Source organism: Mustela erminea, chromosome 8, assembly GCF_009829155.1.
Source record: "Mustela erminea isolate mMusErm1 chromosome 8, mMusErm1.Pri, whole genome shotgun sequence".
NCBI classification, from domain to species: Eukaryota; Metazoa; Chordata; class Mammalia; order Carnivora; family Mustelidae; genus Mustela; species Mustela erminea.
This window is the reverse complement of record NC_045621.1, coordinates 87,273,344-87,292,113: the sequence shown is the minus strand read 5'-3', so window position 1 is coordinate 87,292,113 and position 18,770 is coordinate 87,273,344. Positions and strand designations below refer to the sequence as shown.

Sequence of the window (18,770 nt, the reverse complement as noted above, 5' to 3'; positions counted from 1 at the left end):
GGTTATTCTTTGTTGGTCACAGGTGATTATCATTAAAAAAAAAGACCTCACAGGCCTAGGGCTAGTTTGTTCCCCTATTTCTGGTTTCCCCCAGCTCCACATTTTTGGGATTTCTGTGAGCCTGACTCATAGCCCCCTATCTGTTTCTCCCTACCTAACCCCACCTGTCCCTTACTCAAGGTTAACTGAGGTCATTAGGGTGAGCCCTAATAGGATGTGAACTATATAAGACAGAGAACTAAAGAGACAGACAGAAATGTATACAGACATGATGTGGGGAGAACATGTGTGGACATGAACGGAGGCATTGACATGTCACGTTGAGAAACCTAGGACCCACCCTTCATAGCCTTCAGATGGGCAAATTGCCAACACCTAGATTTGGAATTCTAGTTTCCAGCACTATGGAGATAATACATTTCTATTGTTAAACCATTCAGTTTCTGGGATTTTGTTACAGAAGCCCTAGCAAACTGATACAAAGGATTTGTAACAGTGATGCATGCAGGTCTGTTGGAGGACCCCAAGAAAGGGACTAGCCAAGAGGGTCTTGACTTCTTGCAGGCTGGAAATCAAACATGAGCTAGTAGGAAGTAAGAGTTTACTGAAGATATGTAATACACGAGAGAAATGGGGACAGCGCATTCTGGAGACTCAGGAAGGAAAAGAGCATGAGTCTTGTTTTTGCTTTGAGTCTAGGATTTTTATTGGTATTATGGTCTGGTGTATGTGAACTTAAGCATCCAAGAAATAGAAAAAGGACAGACAGGGTCCAGGTGTTCTTTTCATAAGGAACTCATTCCCTGAAGCCAGGGTTCTTGGTATCAAGGTATTTGGAGTCTGTGGTCTTAGAGAACATTAATGTTAATAATTAATAGTAATTAATAATTAATAATAATTAATGTTATTGTGCTTGAAGACTCCAAAGTTAGCATTATGTCTCGGTCCTTTAACAAGGACCTGTGCTATTTGCGTTGCAAGGCATGTGTAGAGTGGGATGGGGGTGCAGGTCCTAGCAATAACAAGCTGGAGCAAAAGGAAAAAAAAATGGCTTTTTCTATGGGGTCCCTTCAGTTTCTGTGTCTCAACAGGAAGCAGATGTTTCTGGCTCAAAGGGTATTTACAGAAGATGGAGACTTGACTGTAATGGAAATTCATCATGCACTCTTTCAACATGCCCAATCTGTGCTAGAATTTGGAAAATGACCATTCAAACCACGATCAGAAAACATTTTTTTGTAATAACGTTCTGTGAGAGGACAGTCACATTTATTTGCGTATATATTTTTATGTTTTAGTGACAGGAATGGGTCATTGGAACAGATTGAATGGCCCACGTGTATTTACTTTCTGGCTCTTTACAGAAAAAGCTTGCCTTGCCCTGACTAGAAAAGGTCGCCGCTTAGGGATACTGCCTACAAGGGGACAAAATGAGCATATGTAGCAAATGATCTGGTCTGGACACAAAAATCACAGGGGACATCAGTCATGATACCTCTCAGTGTTTTGATTCTCAGAGTAGTAGACTAGGGCGGTGTGGATCAAGAGGAAGGCACTGAGACACTTCACATTTTCATCCCTAAAACGCGATGGAGCCTACTCTAATGGGAGAAAGATCTTCCCGAAAAAAAGAAACAGAGACACTAAAAGAAGAGAATTTGGTGGGTGGGGAGTTATAGTCCTGAGGCATTATGACTTAACCAGAATTTGGGACCCACCAAAATGACATGTGTTAATAAAACAAAAGTTTATTTTGAAAAGAGAGAGAGTACAGTAAGCTCCTAAAGTCCTTTGTGAAAAGGCCACTGAAGTAAGAGAGAAAACCAAAAGGAATATTGAGAAATTTCAAAAGATTATGTGCAAATTGGCAACTCCTACTTAGGAGAACTATGAATGCCATCATTACTAAAATACGTATTTTGGCAGAACATCAAATCCTCAATATGCTTTAAAGAAGTTGTCAAAAGATAGAATGTTCTGGGGTGCCTAGGTGGCTCAGTCAGTTAAGCGTCTGCCTTCTGCTCAGATCAAGATCCCGGGGTCCTGGGACTGAGCCTGGCATCAGGATCCCTGCTCAGTGGGGAGTTGGCTCCATTTCCTCCCAAGAAAACAAACCATTACTGCAGTTCTGAGAGAGAGAGAGAGCGCTACCTACAAGTCTAGGACCTATAGGAGATAGCACACAGGTAGAGGAATGTATCTTAAGTAAAACTTGTTTGAAGGGCAGGTGAATTCATAATTTATTCTACAGAATCCAACAGTAAAATAAACTAGTTCCCAATGTTTCTTAGAGTTAGGAGGAATGAGAGATCACTAGGAGAAGGAGGATCTTTGATTTGGTGCAGTTAAAAAGACATTAATATCTTCCTAATGGCCTGGGTTACTATACTTATTTAAATAACTTAGTTCAAATTTGAGTCATGTGACATCAGTTAAAATATACAATAACAAGTATAATTTGCAGTCCCACACTGGGGGTATACAAATGGTATAGTTTTGCATTTTTAAAGAATGGAATCAAATTAGACACCTACCAGATTGGATGGAAAATCGTCATTCCTTTATTTAGGGATTTGCCTTCTCTCTTCCTAGGGGTCTGCAAATATTTGGAGGTGTGTTGGTACCCAAGGATGAGGTTTGTGAGGTAAAGATGAACTCTTTTGTTCCCCCCTACCCGAGCCTCTATGGCCAGTAGAGGGCGGGTGGCTTCCCCAGCAGCTGCCTCTCCTTCCCACCAGTCTCTTACCTGGTCCCCAAACACACCAGCAAAGCCTCTTTTGGCAGGCCTGGGATCTTCAGTGGAGCCAGCTGGAGAGGCTATATTCTTTGATTCTCTCAGTCCTATGGAAAGCAGTTGCATTAACTTGGTTCACATGCTTTTCCTTCAACCCTTGGAGGCCTCTCCTTTGTTTTCTGTTAACACGCTACTAGGCTCTAGGGAAAAAGGAAAACTTTGTCCTCTACCTTTCTGAGTGCTAGGCCAAAAGTCTGTAACAAAATACAAATTAACAAGATAAAAGCATATAATTTTTATTTTAAAATACGAGTTTTACGTGAGAGGGGAGACTTCAAAAGGAAATGAAGACCCAAAGAAGCGATTAAACCTGAATTTTTAATGCTAGGTTTGATGAAGAGTTGACATTAATGGGAAAAATGTGACAAGATAACAGAGGATATGAACTGAGTGTAGTAAACTGGGGGAAACAGGTAAGGCCTATTTTCTTGCCTTCCTCTCGGTGTCTTGGAGATGAAGACATGTAGGGAGGGCACCTCTCACATGAGGGTTTTAAGACCTGCTTAGGGCATGGTGGGAAAGTCTTTCTTACACATGCAGCTTCTCAAATTCCCTCAGCTTAAAATACTCAGTATGTCAAGGTGCTATATTTTGGTTTAGTGTGTGCAGCCGTGCACCCCCAACACTGCCAAGAACAGTTTTTAATAACTTAACCATTTTTCTGGCATGAGACAAGCCGGGGCTACTTATCTTTCATGTTACACAGATCCAGTGGGACTAAGGTGGAGAGTGGTAAGCGATCTCTTTATTCTTGCGGAGTTTATAAAATACATTTTCTGGTTACTCTGTTCTGTCACATTACATAATGCCAATTGAATTCTCACATAATACCATTTGATGGGCTTTGAGACTTTTTAAACAAACAACTTAACCAAGTTAGAGGAATGTAGTGGCAAGGGACAAGATAATTTAGTTTACAATTCTGCTTTTCTTCCATACTGAACATACTTTAAAAATGACTTTCAAAATATAAGCAGCCCTCTATGTATTTGTCTGTAAAAGCCGTGAGCAGTGAAGGAAAAAGACAAGACAATAGGAGCAGAGTCTGGGTGATTGACTCCTCATGCTGGGTCATTGATGGGGCTGACACGCACGGAACATGTTTTGTCTTCAAACATGGATTGGTTTGCTAATAAAACTGCATTTGTTGTTGTCAACAGAGTGTTGTAAGATACACAAATTACCAAAATTCTGATTTATTTGAATAAGACATAGATACAGAGAACAATCTACCTGTATATATATTAATATTATGTGTACAGAGTGAAAAAAATGTACAAATTCAATATATCTACTTCAGATATGTAAATACTCATTTAGATATTTTTTATTTGCCTTATCTACAACACCATTTATTACAGAGGTTTAGAATGTGCCTAGACTCTGGTAACCTGCTAGTTTGACTAGATGGGCTGATGAAACACTTTCTATAAAAATTCCATTTCTAACTTTTTTTCTGTTACCTTCGTTTGTTTGTGATTAGGAATAGTTGCTAATTTAGATTTCCTCTTGGCACACAATAAGTAAGAGATCTCAACAAAAGTCTCTGTAAATAAAAATTTTAAAATATAAATGTGAAAGATTATTTTTCTGAAAACTTGATGTTATCCTTGGGAGGAATTATAAGTTATTTATTATCCTTATTGGTGTTAGTTATATTAATTAGTTGTACTGGATTAGCAGTGCCAAATGAAAGAGGTTAATTAATTGAATAAGCACTTTTTTCATTTCTTTCTGTTTCAGTTGATTTATCTTTAGTGAATAAAGATGAAAACGCCATCTATTTCTTGGGAAATTCTCTTGGCCTTCAGCCAAAAATGGTTAAAACATATCTGGAAGAAGAACTAGATAAGTGGGCCAAAATGTAAGTATTATTTCAAAATCTATCATTTGACATCTCATACGAGAACTTTATTTTTTTTTCCTCCAAATTTTTATTTTAATTCCAGTTAATGTGCTGTGCAATATTGGTTTCTGGAGTAGAATTTAGTGGTTCATCAGCACCCAGTGCTCGTCACAAAAATTGCCCTCCCTAATCCCCATCACCATGTTACCCCATCCCCCACCCACTTGCCCTCCAACAACCCTCAGTTTGTTCTCTGTAGTTAAGAGTCTGTTTCTTGGTTTGCTTCTCTTTTTTTCCTCCGATGTCCATTTGTTTTGTTTCTTAAATTCCACATATGAATGAAATTATATGGTATTTCTCTGATTATTTCGCTTAGCATAATACTCTTTAGTTCCATCCACATCATTTCAAATGGCAAGATTTCATTCCTTTTGATGGCTGGGTAATATTCCATTGTATAATACACACACACACACACACACACACACACACACATCACATCTTCTTTATCCATTCATCAGTCAGTGGACATTTGGGCTCTTTCCCTAACTGGCTACTGTTGATAAATGCTGCTATAAACAGTTTGCATGTATCCCTTCAAATCATTAATAACCAAAAATCACACTAGGTTGCCTGTTATTTGGAAAGGAGTACAGTAGGCTCCTAGAAGTTTAGGACGTAGAGAAATCTTAGGAGTCATGTCATTCAGTGTGTTCTCATTTTATTGATGACATAAGTTAGTGACAGATTCAAAAGTAAAACTTTCAAAGTATTAGAAAAAATAGGTCCCTCCCCCAAGTTGATACATCTAAATCATACATAATCATTATATTTTATTTAGTGACTAATAAAGGAGTTAAGATTTAGAATTTAATTCTATGTTTTCATGAGTTGTTCTTGCTAAACTTCATGACACCAATTTTTATAAATAAGAAAATTAAAATAGTTGAGGGGGAGAAAAAGATTAGTGGAGCAGAAGGTACCACCTGTCCTCCCCAAACTGAATGTGCTTATTGAGAAGTTGCTCCATTTGGGCTTAGCTAAACAGGTTTGCTCCAACCACGCAAGAATCTGAAATCTTAAATCCTTTTTTTCCTCCATCATTTCTGTTCACTTTTACTCTTCCGCCTAAGAAACTCCCCACATTCCCTGCTTCTCTGTACCCCTGCAGACCGTCCCTAATCCCAACCCTTTCAACCCTGCTGATAGTCTCTCCCCAGCAGCCCCTTGTATTAATAATCACTGCTGGGGAATAGGCAGTTGAGAGGTATCTGTTTTCATTAGCTTCATATTCTCAACCATATTATAAATCCCTTTAGGAAAATAACTTAATTTTATGTGCTTTCATCATTCCTCAGTAGTTACTAATAAAGCTGGAACTGGAAATATTTAAGAAAAACTTTTAACTAATAAAAATTAATTATTTTATTTAAAATATTAAAAATAAGACACATGAAAACGTGCTCAACATCCCTAATCATAAGGGAAACGCACATCAAAATCACAGTGAGAGATTACCTCATACCTATCAGAATGGCTAAAATAAAAAACACAAGAAATACCAAATGTTGGCAAGAATGTGGAGAGAAAGGACCACTGTGTAACTGATGTTGGGAATGCAAACTGATGCAGCTTCTGTGGAAAACAGTATGTACATTCCTCAAGAAATTAAAAATAGAGCTACCATGTGATCTAGCAGTTCCACTCCTGGATACTTGCCCAGACAAAACAAAAGCACTAATTCGAAAAGGTGTATGCACATCTGTGTTTATTGCAGCATGTTGTACAATAGCCAAGATACAGAACCAACCCACGTGTCCATCCACAGATCAATAGAGAAGATGTGGGGTGTATGTATATATATGCACATGTATTACTCAGCCATAAAAAAGAATGGAATCTTGCCATCTGCAACAGCATGGATGAATCTAGATAGTGTAATGCTAAGTGAAATAAGTCAGTCAGAGAAAGTTAAGTACCATGATTCCACTCATTTCTGGAACTTAAGAAACAAAACAAATGGACAAAGAGAAAAAAAGGAGGCCAAAAAAAAAAAAAAAGACTCAACTAAAGAGAACAACACACTGATGGCTACCAGAGGGGAGGTGGTAGGGGGTGGGCAAAAAGGTGAAGGGCATTAAGAGTACACTGCATGGTGAGTACAGAGGAATGCATAAAACTGTTGCATCACTATAGTGTACACCTGAGGCAGGTGAACTCGATATGTCCATTTTGCTTGAATTTTTAAAAAAAGAAAAAAAATACTAAAAATGAGTAGAAATAGTTTAAAAATATGTCCTGAATATTAAAATCTGAAAATAGACACAAGGAGGAAGCCAAACCCGAAGGTCAGAAAAAAATGAATGCAGGAAAATGAAACTAAATCAGGTAAGAACTCTGAACAAGACATTTGGCTCTTATTCAAACTCCAAATGTCTTCTAATTCTTCGGTTTTCATGCCTCTGGTCTTTCATATTGGGAATAGTACCTCTTTTAAGGTTTATTTTACATTGACTGTGCTAATGATTACTACCACAGGCATTAGATTACACTGCAAAGTTCTTAATTTCAGTGGTTAAGAATATAAATTTGTACCTCAATGCAAAAATCATAGAGGTTTATATAATTTATTAAGCCTGTTATAACTGTATCTGCATAACTTGTATGCATAAATTGAAAAATAAATATCACCACATGTGGAAGCATTTTGCACTAGCAGGTTTTAGTGTTTAAAAAATGAGGGTCATACTTAATAAAAATGGTTAATATTCATTTTTGGCCTTAATATAAAAGAGAGCAGAGAATTAGATTGAATTTGAACTTTAGAGTGTGTCCTTGCCTTTTGGATATTCATTCAGCAAGGCTGTGCATTTTTATCCTTTAGGCATTTAAAAAAGATGCCCTGCTATCTTATTCATCTCTTTGTGATTACCTTGGTTTATTAGACCGGTTGATTATTTTTGAGACTTTAAAGTTATATTCCAGGAGAGTGCCTCTCTGTCATAACACCCTTCTATTGTTGTTAACTTCCAATTTTACATTTTACCTTGTGACAATAGAAAATTAGAGACTCTTAATGCCTTCTACTTATTTTTCATTAGACAAATGATTCAGTAAAGAGGTGCATATTAATGCTTCAGGCAATGTAAACTACATTTAAAAGATTCTGAGAGAAAGATCAGAGAGCTTCTAGTTAGCTTTATTTTATCTTTGCTTAGATTTATTTAGTCTTCTTGCTTTCAGTGGTGGTGGGCCCAGTCAGTGTCACACCCCCTGTCTCCTTGTTGATGTCAGTGGTGTTTGAGGGGCAAGGTCAGAATAATGGGGTTCTATCCCACTGTCCATCTTTGATCTCAAAAGTGTTTGTTCATTATTTCTTTGGTCCTAAATTGTTAGCTTAAATTTTTTCTCTGGCCTTTTCCAGCTAAGGTTCTGTTGGGAGGAAAACTTCCTCTATCAGTTTACATCCTATTTGTTGAGGGCCTGTGGATTCATCGATAATAATGGGTGTATCTTTCCTGGCTGGAAGATCCCCAAGAGGGAGATGGGTGGCATCTGAATTTGCACCTCCTGGTGATGAGTCACTTTCCATCTGTGAGTGGGCTAATGGCAGCTATATTTTCAGAAGAGTCTCCTTAAGTCAAGGAGTGTTTCTTTCTTAGGCCGCTGGCTGTTCACATGCTTTTAGTTTAAAGTAATAATCTTGCCACTGTGGAAGGGCTGTTGTTCCCTTGACTTCCCCTTCTGAATATTGCTTTTGTTTTTGTGCTAAATATCCTCTCACATGTTTGGTTTGCTTCTAGATGCAGGGCCTCCCATTATTGTGATGAGTGTTCCTGATTACCTGTCCTCTTCACCTTCTCCAGCCCCATGTCTGCCCTACCTCTTACCTGATAACCAAATCAGGCCAGTGCCTTTCTCTCTTCTTGACCAGTGGAAGATTTTGAGAAGGACTGAGTCCAAGAGAGCTACACAGTTAATAAATACACCAATGCAAACTGAAGTTAACTGCTTAACAGGAAAAAAAATTAGCAATTCATAATCTTGACAGTAACATAAAAATCAGAGTATCCTTTGACTAAGTGAGATATTTTTCTGGGATATTGATAACAAGTCTGACTGGCCATCCAAGCCATGTAAGGTAAGAACTACCACTTGGCTCATGGCTGTTAATGTCCTTGTCTCTATCTTTTATGTCCTATCACAGCCATACTACCTACCTATCTACAAAATAAACTGTTACTGACCATAGGGTAGCCTGATTTTATTAATTCATACAGCTACCAACTTTGATTACTTACGCTAGAGGAAAGTCAAGAACAGAGGCATACTTAGAAATATTTTTGGTGCTTAATGATTTCTTCTAAACCTTTTTAAGTTATTTAAGACAGAGCAATGAAAATAAAGCACTTCTGTGGGTTTTTAAATGCTTATTATTTTTATCTTGCAACTGTGTGGTTTCTTAAGTAGATTACTTCACTTGGAAGAATTAAATTTGTGCAATAACAATATTTCGATTTTTTGACATTCTGAAATAGAAAAATGTCATGGTGATTTGACTCATTTGATATATAATAGTTAATTACCAGCCAAATGAGGTTATAACAGTCAGAAGTAACATTAATAGGGGTCTGTGAGTTTGCCAGAATTTTTTTAGAACATTTAATACTACATATTTATATATTATGGATTTATTAGCGGCCCAGATTATTTAAAGAAAAATAACATGGACTAATAATCACAGTGGGAAAGATGGGCTAGAAGAGGAAGATACCTCCATTCTGAAGAGCACATTGTAAGCTGAGAAGCGTATATCACATCCCTAAGATACAACCACAATATTTTAAGTCTTCTGTGTGTCTTATCTATTTGATAAATGGTTTTCTTTCTTTTCATAGGAGCAAAAACTTGACCCAGTTGTGTCTTTATAGGGATGTTTCTAAGCCCTATGTGACTTTAGGTAGGCTTACTTAATAAGAAAATAGCCCACTGAATTACATGTTAGGAACAAGCTACACGGTTAGCGGGCAGCAACTGACTTGATGGCAGTGTGTGTGTGGGCAGGCGTGCTCTTACGCTCTTGAGACACCGCTGTCTCATTCAGTTGATGTTTTTCTTTAAAAAACAAAGTGTATTCGGGCGCCTGGGTGGCTCAGTGGGTTAAAGCCTCTGCTTTCAGCTAAGGTCAAGATCCCAAGGTCCTGGGATCGAGCCCCACATTGGGCTCTCTGCTCAGTGGGGAGCCTGCTTCCTCCTCTCTCTCTACCTGCCTCTCTGCCTACTTGTGATCTTTCTCTGTCAAATATTTAAAAGTGTATTCTGGGAAGAAAAAATGCTCCCTCTACCCCCCCCCAATTCAACAACTGACCTATAAAATAAACTGACAAGACATAGATTAACAAGAATTAATAATTACTCCTTATTAATTATTAATATTATGAGCATGAGGGCTTCCTGGGTGGGGGGGAGTGATTACAAAAAAAAAAAAGAAATCCATGAGATTTGAGAACTTACATGTCATCTTGATAGGGGTAGGGGAGGAGGATATAGGCCACTTTAAAAGGAGAATAAATGATTTTTAGAAAGGATAAAAAGCACTTTGAAGATGTGATGGTTTGTGACAAAATCTTCTGGGTGTGGTCTCGACTCTGGGCTCCTCTCTGGGGACAAGAGTCAATCTTCTGTGGTTGACGAAATTGCTGAGGGAGGGATTGATGGTAGTTGAGTTCCTTTGAAGGACCCGTCTTTAGGCAGATGGGAAAATTCTGAGGAAACTTATCCCTATATGTGCTGTTTTTCAGATGCCTTCAGCTCAAGATAATCTTTATGCTAAAGAGGCAAATTTTGCTGCACCGCCTTTCAGTATGAATAAGAAAGTACGACATGTTAAAGATTTTCCTACATCTCTAGATGTAGGAAAATGTAGGTGGCTAATCACCAATGGGGTCACAGATTTAAAAAAAAAAAAAAGTGGTGGTCTTAAGGATTCTGAGATGTCTTATTTGTTTCCTTATGGTGGAGTGGGGGTTGGGGGAGCAAGGAGGAAGAAGCTTTTAAAAGCCTGGCTACTACTTATTTTGTAGGATGGTTAAAGTAGAGTCTTCTTTCAAAGAGGATCCTCTATTAACTTCCTAATTTGATTTTACATCCTGAAATCTAATTTCGTGAGCAGATAGCCCTCCCTAGACATCTCAGAGAACACCCCACTTGGGGGAATGATTAATGCCACAGCCTTGAGGGAACTGTCTGCCAGGCTCTTTTCTTTTGCAGCACTGGAAAAGAAGTTTGCAACTACGTTGCAAGTATGTTGGGCAGTTGTGAATGAGAGCAATGTAATCTTTCTTAACTCTGATACCTATGTTTAAAACTGCACTGTCATCTACATCAAGCCTTTATAAAGACAGGCCACTTTAGTTGGAGTTTATTGGGATAACAACTTCCTAAATACATTTCACTACCCTAGGCTTAGTAGCCTACAAAAAGGAAAGAAGCAGACTGTGTGTGTGTGTGTGATATTTTAAAGGTGGGGGGAGATGCCAGAATTGCAGGAAGAAACATACTCTTAAAGATTATTACCATGGTGTCTACCAGAGTGAGAAGTAGGTGGCCTGCTAGTCTGAGACATAAATTCTCTGAGGCAGAACATAGAATTTTACTACCTAAATGTAATAAGATGTATTGTGCTATCAGCAAGGCCAGGAGCTCTGTGTGATTAAAATAAAAAAGGATCCAAGTATCTGCCTTTAACTACCATTTAATGATAATGATTTTTGTCTTTAGCATTTATATTGGAAGTCAAGAAAGAGGCAAGCTGCAGGCTATCTAATAATAATATGAATAATAATCACTGGCAATTGCCCTTCTCTTCCTCCTTAGTTCTTACAGTCGCTGCTTATTCACAGAGAAAGTCCTTTTCCTTCATCTCAGTTTATACGGTAATCAAAATATTAGTTTAAAAATTGCATTGTACCCCACATGCCCATGCTGTAGATTTACAGTAGGGCAAAGTCAGAAAGGGGTGCTATGGGCCAATCTCTTTTACATGTTATCTTACTTATTTTTCACATTCATCCTTTCAGGTACATATTGCCACCCCTTTACTTTTATTTTTACAGGCTTTATTAGCTTATAATACATGTAGTCTCATAACCAGTGGTGACCTGGAATTGGCTCAGACCAGCAATGAAAGCCAGTCATTAAATATTGAGGATTTTAGTTAATGCCAGGAAATGGACCACAGGGGATATTCACATCATGAAAATCAACAAAGGCTAAAAACAGGGCTCCATTCGTCCTATTACCCCACTACTCTCTTGGGGAAAGAAAATTATTTTCCCCAGACCAGACCCTTCTGAGTTCTTAGCTGAGACCCTTGTAATAAAAGACAGCTTAGCAGGAGGAGAAAAAATGCACAAGTTATTAGAATGCATAGTCCTTGTACACATGGGAGACAAAACGTGGGGGAGAAGGGACCCCGGCCCACCCTCCCAATGATGACTTAGAATTCAGGCTTAAATCCTATCTGAATAAGGAAAGGAGAGGAGGATGTAGGCCACTGAGGGGAGAACATGTGATTTTTAGGAAAGGTGACAGAGCCCTTAGAGGAATAGATAAAAGATAGGATAGGTTGTGACAAAGCCAGTCTGAGTGTGGTGTTGACTTCTGGTCTCTTCTCCCATGACAAGACTCGATCTTTCCTGGTTGATGAAACTCCTGGAGAGGTGATTTTATGGCTACTGAGTTCCTTTTGAAAAATCTCTCTTCAAGCAGATAGGGGAGTTCAGAGAGACCCTCTCACTGCACTTGCTGTTTTTCAAGTGCCTATAACTCAAGATAATCAGTCTACCACAGCAACATATTTTGGGGTGACATTCTGCTACCCTTCACCTCTAAGAGCAAGTTTACCACTCACTCCTGCCAGCTTACTGAATTTCAGAGTATAGATTAAAGCACAGTTTGCACTATGCAGAAAATACAGGCTCATTCCTTTCTCCAGCTTCAGGGAGTTTTTGAATTTCTAGGGAATTAAGAATTAATTCTGGGCTTCCTGCCACAAGTGTGCCCCCGCACGTTTAGTCCCTCCCACCTTGATTCTTTGTTTCAGTTTCTTCTTCCATATTTCAAATGTATTTCCTTCCTCATTTAATGAAAACTTCTTGAGAATGGAAATTCTCTTACCTATTCTGTGTTTTGCCATTTATGCCTGCCGAGACACTTACTAGAATAATAAAATTGAGCTAGAATACGGTAGATGAAATTGCCAGAAAATAGGTAAAGCTGTAATGTTGGCTTTGATTATTGCCAAGTTTATTTGTCTACTTAAAATGTCATCATAAATACAGTCACATTTTATACACTTTGACTTGGTGTACAGATTATAACTATGTTTAAAAACCGAATTTATAAGAATTTTAATTTCTAGCCTCAAAGAATAGTAGCCATGTTTTACTATAGATATTACTGTGTGCTACAGGTATACAAGTATAATGTTCAAAGAGTCTTAATTTTCAAAATAAAGAAGAAAAAAAATAACATCTTAGGTTTTAAAATAGAGATAAAGAAAAATAAAGAAATAGTCAGTCTCTGTTACCCTCCAACAAAAAGGAAATTAGAGAAATTAAGCAATGACAAGTTAAAAAGATAGAGTCCTCAAGTATTACTTTTGGTTCTAAAGAAGCATGATTTTATATAATTACTAAAACATTACAAAGACTTATTTATAAATGAGTAGTTGCTAATGCTGATGTATGAAAAATTACACACACACACACACACACACACACACACACACACACACAAACAAACCTAATAGAGTTTATGCCCCTTTTCAATTTTAGGGGAGCTTATGGTCATGACCTAGGAAAACGTCCTTGGATTACAGGAGATGAGACTATTGTAGGCCTTATGAATGACATTGTAGGTAAGTACAAAATGGATTTTTCCCAAAGGAATCATAAAAGCATTATCATTTAGATATAAACCTGGATTATAAAGTCAAAATCTTATTGAAGAACATCCTGGTTTTCTATTTTTACCTGTAACAGTAAAGAAAGAATGAATATACTATTAATTGAGACTTGAAGGCTATAGGGGACATAACTGGGTTATTTGGCACAAAAATAAAATATTTAATTATGTTTTCTTGCATATTTTAAAAGTAATATGTACTCCCCAATAAAGAGAACATGTATTGTGTTTATTTATAATTAAACTGATTTTTTTTAGGATTTTTTATTTATATATTTGACCGAGATCACAAGTAGGCAGAGAGGCAGTGGGGGGGGGGGTTGTGGGAAGCAGGCTCCCCACTGAGCAGAGAGCCCCACGAAGGCTGGTCCCAGGACCCTGAGATCATGACCCAAGCCGAAGGCAGAGGCTTAACCCACTGAGCCACCCAGGCGCCCCAAACTGATTTCTTAAAAATCAACTTAAATGAATTTTATAACATTTCATTATATGATAAACACTAACCTTTACGTGCTAAACTCCTAAAGCACCAAACAGGTTTTGGCTCATTTCAGTTTAATCCACAGTGACTAATTCTAAAATTAAGCTGAGGATTGTTGGAAATAATATGGTTTTTGATATTCTTTGGTTTATAATGTGTTTTCTAAAGTGAGTTATATATACTCTAGGTAAAATATAAGATAGTTTTAGATGGCAAACGTGTTAACATTTAAAAAGAGAGTAACTTAATTGGGCTGAATATTGAGGTTTGTTTGAAATCTTACATGATATTCAGGGTATTGAAAATAATTAACGATATGTTAATTTTGGAGTGGGATCTGTTTAGAGGACTTTGGGAAATCCCAAGTTTCATAATGCTTTTTCAAATCTCACTCCTTTATTGCTTCATCCCAATTGCATCTTGGTCAGAAGACAATAATCACATGTGAGCTGAGAGAAAGTGGAATTAGAGTGAGGACAGTAGAACCTATATCCCAAAAGAATTACAGTAATTGACAAACCATGAAAACCTGAGAAATACCTTGTTTATTCAGAAATGATTTTTGAACTTCTGCTGTGTGTCAGGACTTGTGGTGTAGGCCCCGAGGATAAAATGGTAAGTAAGTAAAATAGTAAGAATCCTCATTGTCTTCATCTCATGGGATGTCCTTATGGGACTCCCATACAGGAAGATAGTCCCCAAAATGTAAAATTAATATATACATATAATCATATAACACAGAGAAGTTAAAAAAATATCATTGACATTAGTGCTTCAAAAGAGGGAATGGTGGAGGGGACTGAACATAAGCAATTAAGTACTCTATATTTTTTTTCCCTGAATTCTCACTAAACAACTCTTACTGTATTTAAAAAAAAAAAAGGCATAAATTCCAAAGAACAAATAGAGCAAAGTAGATGATGGGAGCATTTTGTGAGTTTGATAACAAGTGGGTAAGTGGTAACGCTTTTGTGGGGGAAAAAAAAGGTAAATCAAACCTTTATCTCCCAACGGAAAGGAAATAGAAAGCCACCCACTTTACACCGCAGAACCTTCAAAAGTCTGGAAATTACAATAAGCGTCTCTAGAAGTGGGAGTAAAATAGGAATAAAAAAGAGAGATGTGTTGAAAGTCTGTTTAAAATTCAGATAGCATGCCAGCTCCCTTTGCCCGTTTTATGCTGCCAGGTGAATCCTTCTCCCCAGATGACTGGGTGAGTCCCTGGAGAGGGGAGATGAAGACTCCCGAGGGAGGATGTGTGTACTATATTAGTCTGCTCAGGCTGTCATTACCAAATACCACAGACTGGGTGGTTTCAACAACAGACGTTTATTCACAGTTCTGGGTGGAGGCCAGAAGTCAGAGATCCAAGGGTTGGTTAGTGGTTGGACACTGTTCCTGGGTTGTACATGGTTGCTTTCTATGTCACCACCTGGCCTTTCCTCTGTTCACACTCAAAGACAAAGAGAACTGTGGTGTCTCTCTTCTTACAAAGACACCAGCCCTGTTGGATTAAGACCTCCCACCCTTAAAACTTCATTTAACCTTTATTGCCTCCTATAGGGCCTATCTCCAAATACAGTCGCATTGGGGTTTTTTAACATATGAATGGAGTTTTTAACATATGAATTTCAGCAGGACACAGTTTAGTCTATAACATATTCCTTGGTGAAAACAAAAGAATTAAAATAAATGTTTATCCACTTCTGTTCTAATTGAGTATCCAGTATTTATGCAGGAAATTGGAACAATTTTCTCTGTGATGTTTGGACAACCTAAAGATTCTTTTTTTTTTTTTTTTTAAGATATTATGTATTTATTTGACAAACAGAGACAAGTGGCAGAGAGAGGGAGGAAGGGAAACAGGCTCCCCGCTGAGCAGAGAGCCTGATGCAGGGCTCGATCCCAGGACCCTGGGATCAGGACCTGAGCCAAAGGCAGAGGCTTTAAGCCACTGAGCCACCCAGGGGCCCCAACCTAAACATTCTAAAGTTTTCCCTATACAGTGGCTCAGTAGGGTCCCCTCACAACAAACCGAACCACATGCACAGTGGAAAAACGCACTCATGTGTGATACAGCCCAAATTACCAGACTTCTAAGGAAAATCCATTTTTAGTTTATGAACCATAAGAATGTATTACCTGGTCAAGAAGTTGAAAAAGAAAATAGAAGGGTTGCAAGAAAAAGTAAATTGTGTTTCCTACTAGCTATTACTGAGTAATCATTAGACTATATACATTTCTGTTTTATGTGGTTATATTATAGGATCAGGATATTGACTCCTAGTTTAAAATAACAGATTTAAGTACAAACCAAAGTGATCACTTCTATTCCAAACACATGGAGATGATAGAAAAACATTGGAGTAAAAAACATACAGCAATACTAAAAAAATAATTAATTAATTAAAAAAAATAAATCAGTAAAAATTTCTACCAGAAATGCTGCCATTGATAAGGAAAAGAGCAGTTGGAAGCCTGGAAGCACAGTGTTTTCAGGGCAGCACATGAAGCCAGGCTGTATGCACAGAACCTGAATCCAGACCCTCTGGAGGAGCCCCAGGGTGAATCTTCTCAGCTCTGAATGCCTGAGGTTGGGACCCAAGGCCAGAGTGGAGGTCAGTCAGGCAGGTGAAGGGGAGAACCTGGCATCTCCTACCAGGCTAGTCAGGTTCTTGGGAACAGCACTTGATCGGGTGTTAGTATTATATATTATATTATATTATATTATATTATATTATATTATATTATATTATAAACAATAGAGGATTGTGTATATTCTGATGGAGCAAACTACCACCTAAATAATCCTGGATTGTATTTAAGGGTATGTTGTTAAATAGTTGTTGAGTGATGCTTTCATTTGTGTTCATTTTCTAGAAGCTAATTATATGCATTCAAATGTCTAGCATGGAAAAGACCCCAAACAAACCTGGATTAATTTGACCTGAGCATATATGTTCTCTTTAGCTGTGGCTTTTGTTTTGTTTTGTTTTTTTCCTTACTAGGTTTGCTTTCAGAACATAAACTGCATTCTAATCCTGTTATTTTATGCTTAATATTTATCATCCTCTAAAAAGGGAGTTAAGGATGTTTATATACAGGCCAAGGAAGTAGGAAGGTGATACTATTTGGTGAGATTTATTTATGAAGCTAGTAAACCCTACAAAAAGGTTCCTTTGACCATTTAAAAGTTTATAGATCTGGTGAAACTTATTAAATATGCAAGTATTTTATTTGCCCAGCAAATACATCACAGCCATCACTGAAATTTCAAATGAGTCTTTCTCATTATAATTACTAAGGAAGATGGGAAAAAACCCCACTAGTTAAATTTATTTAGAAAAATAAAAGGATTCAACTTATTAAAAAATACATATTTATTAACTCTAGCTTTGGGGACTTTTCTGTGCCTTTGAAATACCATACAAAATTATCATACATATGGGACAAACTTTATTTTTTATGGTTTTGTTCTGAATATTATATTAATTAAATTACAGACATTTGACCCTAATGATACGAGCTATAAAAGATAACAATTCCTGGGGCGCCTGAGTGGGCTCAGTGGGTTAAAGCCTCTGCCTTCGGCTCAGGTCACGATCCCAGGGTCCGGGATCGAGCCCTGCATCAGGCTCTCTGCTCAGCAGGGAGCCTGCCTCTTCCTCTCTCTCTGCCTGCCTCTCTGCCTACTTGTGATTTCTGTCAAATAAATAAATAAAATCTTAAAAAAAAAAAAGATAACAATTCCTTATTGAAATGAGCACAGTCACTTTCATAGAAATGAAGCTCAAGAAACAATATGTATTTTGTTTATTACATATGTCATAATCATTATGTATTATAAATAACAATAAGCATATATAGCATATAAGTTATTTAAGGTAGTCTTTCCAAAGTCTCAAGTCATTTATGACATACATATGACAATATTTTATTTGAAATGTTGTCAGCGAACAAAGGTAATTTTTAGTTCAATTCTGAGTTTATTAAATGTCTGTTTTGTTCTTTACCATTCACATTTTATCAGGAGAAATATTTCTATTATTTTTTTGTTGACCAAAGGAATGTGAATTGACCCTCTACAAAGTGTATTAGAAACAAAATTTTAAAAACTTGATACTTAGTAACTATTATCTCTTGTTTCTTTACTTTGTAAATTGCATGTATTAGAGAAATGGTTCTTTTTTTTTTAAGATTTTATTTATTTATTTGAGAGAGAGAGAGCATGAGAAGAGGGAGGGTGAGAGGGAGAAGCAGACTCCTTGCGGAGCAGGGAGCCTGATGTGGGACTCGAGCCCGGGACTCCAGGATCATGACCTGAGCCGACGAAGGCAGTCGCTTAACCAACTGAGCGACCCAGGCACCCAAGAAATGATTCTTAAGATGAAAAATGAGAAGTTCACCCTATTTGTTTTATTAGGAATAGATTATTTTAGAAAGTGTTTTTAAATATATTTGTGTTTAGATTATCTTATTTGTTGCAAATCCCACCAGTTTCCCTTTTTGCCTGGGTCACTAGGAAATTTTGAGAAAATTTGATTAAATTAAAAGTAGCAAAGTTTCTGTTTTACTTCTGCATAGATTGTACTCTTTTTTTTTCTTTTTTTCATCATTCTTCCTCAGTTTGTAATCCAAGAAACCTCAAATCCTGCTTGGAAGTGGAGGCTGCATAAATCATG

The 18,770-nt window shown here is 37.4% G+C and overlaps 1 protein-coding gene across 7 annotated transcripts in view; it reads left to right on the top strand.

Annotated features, from left to right (window-relative positions):
- Window positions 1-18,770, top strand: part of KYNU (kynureninase) — a 130,287-nt gene that overhangs the window by 41,489 nt on the left and 70,028 nt on the right. For all 7 annotated transcript variants that reach the window (XM_032356223.1, XM_032356222.1, XM_032356225.1 and 4 more), the window contains 2 exons: window positions 4,538-4,658; window positions 13,478-13,560. In XM_032356223.1, coding sequence (XP_032212114.1) covers window positions 4,538-4,658; window positions 13,478-13,560 — 204 coding nt within the window. The remainder of the gene's footprint in view (window positions 1-4,537; window positions 4,659-13,477; window positions 13,561-18,770) is intronic.